This window comes from Chionomys nivalis, chromosome 15 (assembly GCF_950005125.1).
Source record: "Chionomys nivalis chromosome 15, mChiNiv1.1, whole genome shotgun sequence".
NCBI classification, from domain to species: domain Eukaryota; kingdom Metazoa; phylum Chordata; class Mammalia; order Rodentia; family Cricetidae; genus Chionomys; species Chionomys nivalis.
In genome coordinates, this window is record NC_080100.1 from 53,602,041 (window position 1) to 53,608,040 (window position 6,000).

Here is a 6,000-nt window from a genome sequence, read left to right on the forward strand (position 1 = left end):
AGACAGGACTCCTCCTACCCCATGGAGCATAGGACTTAGGGATGTCACCCTGGGAGAATGCACTGTGATGCAGAGGGATATTTCTGAAATGCTTTCTTTTTCCCCTGTTAGATATCACACATTATTCGAGAGATACGCCAGTTCCAGCAGACTGCTTACCGCATAGACCAGCAGCCAAAGGTAACACTGTGGGCTAGTGAGAGCCACACAGATGGATGTAGAAGTTAGCGGGTTATATAAAACCATACAGTAACACCAAAGTCTGACTTAGAATAAGGACCTAACTTAGAAGTGGTCAGCAAACCCGACTGAGAACAGGGATGCAGAGGAGATGGATTTGTCAGGTTTCGTTCATTGTTGAGCATCTGCTTCTTGGGATCCAGACCTCTTCCTTCTGTTCCAGTACTTTCATCCAGTTCCAACCTCTCTAGACTACAGGATCCATTCTACAACTAGACAAAGTTTGCTTTAAAAAAAAAATAGCTTGCTTCAGTTTCTTCCTCGAGTTCCTACCTTAGCTGCTTCCAATAATGGACTATATAAAGAGTCAGATGAAATAAACCCTCTCTTCCCAAAGCTGCTCTCGGTCATGGTGTTCATGACAGCAACAGAAATAAACCTAGAACGGTGAGAAATACTCTCATGTGAGTTATCAACATGATACTTCAATAAGAAGGAAATACTTTCCAGGAAATACCTCATGCCCTTACACCTTCATTTCCAGTGCCATTTCTTTTCCTTCCTCCTGGCATCTGTCTATTAGAACATGTACACAGGAGCACCAGGGAGCAAGCTGACAAGAACTGCACCCTGACCACGGTTGTAAAACACTTACTGCAGCCCTATACGAATCAGTGTGCCATCATTAAAGCCACTGATTCAAGGCGACACCCTGAAGACTGTAAACAGTGAAACTCCATGTGCCTGTGATGCAAAGAGGAAAGTAAACGTTGATGGATGATATGATTCTGTTTATCACTGTTAGGTTAAACTTAATACTGTAAGTATGTGTAATGCATCTAAATGCACAGTGAGGTCTCATATCCCAAACGACAAAGCCCTCAAGAGTACTGACTGGGCTTAGAGGTTGGGAGAGGACTATTTTGCAATAACAATATAGTCAGTAGTTTTTGTTTTAGAAGAATTCCAGATGCCTCAGGGAAAATGTTGAGTTGTGTCAGATTCATTCAGAAAATGTACAGTTGATCTTCTGAGAGAAGCCTCAGCTGGTCTCTCTCTCTCTCTCCCCCTCCCTCTCTCTCTCCCCCCTCCCCAGGTCATACAGTACCTGCTTGACAAAGCCCTCATCATAGATGAAGACACACTCTATGAGCTGTCTCTCAAAATTGAACCTCGACTCCCTGCTTGAAGATCTTACCTTGTCCCTGAGAACATGGGAATTTCGTGAAAAGTGTGTCAGACGGGGCACGGCGGGGACCCAGAGGGACAGTGCCTGCCTTGGTTCACCACCAAAGATGGAACCAGACTGCAATTCTGTCTCCAGCCAGAGTAAAGCCCAGATGCATGGGTCAAAGACAGATGCTCCAGCCTTGGGTGGGACGGTGCAGAGTTGAGTGATGCTGATGGCACAATTTGTGTCAGGGCTGTGAAGTAGGAGATGCTGGTCCGTTAGAGTGAGGAAGTGTCACGAAGGTAGACGTCCCATGTCCCATGTTCTGTTAGAACTTGGGGACAAGGCCCCACAGAGGAGGCCTATAAAGTTTCCTTGGCATTCCGCTAGCCTGGGCACACCTCTAACCAATCTTCTATGACTTGACGGCTTCTCTTACACTTCCTTTATGCCAAGGGTCACAGCCAAGCCGAAGTTTCCTCTGCAGGCCCCACACATAAGCAGCTTCAGTATGCAGCATGTGCATGGTTCTCGGTGCATTCGACATGCATGAGAGGAGTGGCGTGCTCTGAAAAAGCCTTGCAGCCTCTAGGCCATGGGACAGGAAATAAAAGATTCAAAAACAAGTGGGTTTGTTGGTAGCATTTCCTTAATTACAAGTAAGCAGTGTCCCACCAGCTTGAGCGGGGCCTTCATGGAGAGATTGGTGGTTCTTGGAGAGACAGCTGTGGAGGCCGCAGTAAGGTACATGCCCGTGTCAGTTAGCCAGCAAAACTGTGGGACATGGGGAGGCCACCAAGGGCTGTGGAGAGTAATGACTTTCACAAAGCAAAAATGGAGGCCTAAAAGTCATCTTTGCACCTGATTTCACTTGGTTTCTTTTCCACTAGAATGTTCTGATGTATACAAGCTTAGTTGGGTTCATTGTGAGCACTGGCTGGACTGTGAAACAGTCTGTGGGCTTCAGTGTGCTACTGGTAAACAGTCTTCTCCTAGCCTTTGTTTAAAACAAGGTCATCTGAGCAAGGCTATTCTAAGTGCGTAGGGAAGGGCACTAACCATTCCACGGCTCTTAGAGTAGAAAGCCAAGTGCAGGGGTTTGTCCTGCACCCTCAGCCTGGGAAAGCGACCTCATGCTCCGCACAACAGTCAGTTGTTCAGGGAATAGGGCTCTCCTAATTACCCCCCTCTCGTGTTCTCAGGGAGACCACGGCTTTAGAAGGAGGAGGAGGTGACAATGAGGGATTATTGTGATCTTAGCCTAGCCTGCCTAGCATTTTCTCTTAGAGGCAGGATGCTTATTGATGCTGACCATGAAGATTGATCTGCAGCCTCCCCTCTTCCTTTGCATTTTCATCATGTGATGGAGCCGACAGCTAATGCCTTTCCTCTCTGTTTCCGAAAGTCCAGCATTGGGAATGTACTGTAGAACTAGAGAAGGTGCATTTTCTGTACGGTAAGGGTCATTTCTGTACATAACTGCCTGGAAAAATATAAGCTGAATTAAAAATTTATATTATATGAATCCCACTCCAGAAATCTCCCTGGTTCGTTTTAGCCAACAGGGCAGGACTAAGTCCCGCCCCCAGGGCCAAGCTCCCCCCCCCCCCCCACCGCTTAGGGATGCTTTCTCCTCTTTATTTATCATTTCCTGAGTTGCTTGTTTGTTCTTTTCAGTTCAAATAATAGTACGCATGAGGAGAGCATGAGCTGTTGGATCCTAACCGTGCATAACTTGTGATTCATTTCTCGGTGTTCAGAAGCTAGCGTTTGAAATAATTTGTCACTAACACCAAACACCGCACAAACTTACAGAGAAAAAGTAAAGGTTCGCATTCCTGAGAGGACCACAGCTACTGGTTCACGCAAATCACTACCACCTTCAGCCCCGCCCCATCTCCACACCACACCGCCCCTGCCAGGAGGACGCTACATGCACTTTCCTTGGGAGTTTGGGCTCGTTTCTCCAATGTTATATTCCAGAGGCCACTGCAGTCATTCTTATTGGGGAAAAAAGGAATTTCTAATGCTCCTCGTCTGTTGAAAAGCAGCTTTTCCACAGCTAGTGATGAGCTTTGGTGCCTGTTTCCAGGAGACAGTCGGAAGCGACCCCAGTGGTCATTTGTGGGCATTGCCATTTCTTTGCTCACTGGCTTGTTAGAGCTAAAGAGACCAGGATCCTTCATGGTCAGTCAAGGCAGGGATGCACATTTAAAAACAAAACAACTCAACTTGATTATGTTTAAAATTAACCAGAGCAATCTGTGGTTCCTCCTTTGATTGTTGAAGCCCTGGTCTTTTGAAGCTTTATATGTATTTGTGGGGTACAACAAGGCACGCCCATTTGTGTGTGCCAATACCTGACTTTACGTGATGCATTTCTAAGAGCTCTTGGGAGGCCAGCTTCAAAATGTCAAGTAGTGAACATGTGTCCTGCAAAATTTACAGGAAATCAACCCAATTCATGCTTTCAAATGAGCACATTTGTCCTGCGGGTGGGATTACCCTGAGGACTTTGGGGATGCCTAACTAAGACATCCACTCTTACAACAGAAGCAAATCTCTCACAGAAGCCAGTATATGTGACAGTTTCAGGCATGAAGTATAAGGCTGTCCCCTTTCTTCTGCGATTCCTCGGAGGAATTTAAAGAGAGAATTTTAAAGTGGCAATATTTTAAAGCAGTTCTAACACCAAGTCTCCTTTGCTGTCTGCTTATCAGTGCGTCTCAAAGTACTACATTTAAACCAATTAAACACATGGGTACTGGGACACCCAGAAGGAAAAAACCCACTGTAAACCATTTTATGTGACAATGGGCCTTCCCCTCTTCTCTCGTGTTATGAGAGACAAGACCGTAGACCACCAGTGATTGCCACTTACCTAAAGAGAAACACAATGAAGTGGCCACTTCTAAAACTACCAACTTTCATGTTTTGAAAAGGGATTTGACTTAGCTTTTCTTTTCAATTCAATATTTAATGTTATTCCCCCCCATGAAAAGATCTCTTGTTTTAAACGTGTTTCTTTTAAACCCAACTTGTAAAATTTATCATTTTTACTACGGTTGAGATGGCATAAAAGATAACATGCTATTTTTAGCCAGGTCCACAGCTGGAGGAAATCAATAATGGAACTCATTTTCACTTTTGTAGGAAATAAGATTGTAAGTTTAGTGACTTGTTTAAAGGTATCACTGTGTGATTCCTGGAAACGAGACTGTAGTCGGTGGGATATAAATGACATCTTTCAGAGGCCATATTAGCTTAAAGAAGGACGGAGGAGAAGTCCAGAGGGACCTGTAGTTGGAGGGGCAGACACGGGTGTCACCTAGCGAAGCTTCCAGTTCAGCTGCCTTGGGGCACGGCGTTAAGGTTGGGGTTGACTGTTTTTGATTGGATCTGCTGGAGGAGAACAATCACCTCCTTCACAGTGTTGAACCACTGTCTTTCCACAATCCAATCAAGTTTTCACCAAGAAACTGGTCATGAAAGAACACTGGACCAGACCTGAGTCTCAGCCCAGCTCTGCATCGTCCAGCCGGAGAAACTTAGGCCGGTGTTTACACCTCCGAGTCTCAGTTTCTTCATCTACAAAATGGGATTAGTCATAATTCCGGTGCTGTCTACCTCACTGGGCTGTGAGGACCAAAGGGGTCAGAATGTAAACTTTAAAGTGCTGTACAATTGTGAGGTAACTGATTACCATTCTTTGCTCTCTTTTGCAGAAGAATTAAATGTACTTATTATTTGTATGTATGTGTGTGTTTGTGTGTACAAACATGTGTGTCAGAGCAACATATTGTGTCTGGTTACTTTGCACACCTGCTGCCATTTGATGAGGGCTTTGCGTTGTGGCCTAGCACTTGCCAAGTGAGGCATAGGTTATGCCGATATGCAAATTAAACTTCGCCTTTCTTCAGCACTCAAAAGTCTCACGATTTCTTCATTCATCTCCTTTTCCATTTTGCCGCTGCCCTTCATGTCAGTTGGTTCCTTTATATATTCTCTTACTTCTACATTTCAGGTACAAAGAACACTCAGGAGAATTTATTTTTGCAGGCTAAATTAAGAAGCAGAGAACTTGGGGGGGATCACCTTGCCCTACTCTGCTTCTAGTTCTTACGTCTGTTCCAGTGACTTACACAGCCCATAGCTGGCTGCTTCCAGGCACGGAGAACCTACCTTGTCCAGGCAACTCATGTCACACAAGAGTGGATCCTCAGCCAGTCACCACTAGCTCTGACTGTCAAGAGCTTCTGGCTGTCTCAGGTTACATCTTCTTTAAAACTGAAGATTCATGTCCATTTCTAGAAGGACTGCAGAGCTTGCATGGCTGGTATATATATATATATATATATATATATATATATATATATATATATATATATATATGAAAATACTTAGAAGAGATTGTCCTGACACCCAGAGCTGAGTTGGTGAGTCAGGATTCTGCTGTTGAGAGAAAACTGCAAAAAGAGGCCCCTTAGCTTCCTTTCCCTACTGTGATGTGACTCACCCGGGCTAGAGGGACACAAAGACACAAGTTAACTACATCTTCCTCCTTTGCCACCTCACAAGGTGGGTCATCCCTGCCTGGCCCCACCTGGGGCCTGCTCTATCCACATGGCAAGTGGACTCAGGGACAGCTA

General features: G+C 45.1%; 1 protein-coding gene across 6 annotated transcripts in view; it reads left to right on the top strand.

The window, feature by feature from the left end:
- Positions 1-5,256, top strand: part of Rasgrf2 (Ras protein specific guanine nucleotide releasing factor 2) — a 222,831-nt gene extending 217,575 nt beyond the window's left edge. For all 6 annotated transcript variants that reach the window (XM_057789497.1, XM_057789499.1, XM_057789498.1 and 3 more), the window contains exons 26-27: positions 112-180; positions 1,277-5,256. In XM_057789497.1, the coding sequence (XP_057645480.1) occupies positions 112-180; positions 1,277-1,369 (162 nt within the window). In that variant the 3' untranslated portion in view covers positions 1,370-5,256. The remainder of the gene's footprint in view (positions 1-111; positions 181-1,276) is intronic.
- Positions 5,257-6,000: the final 744 nt, after the last annotated feature.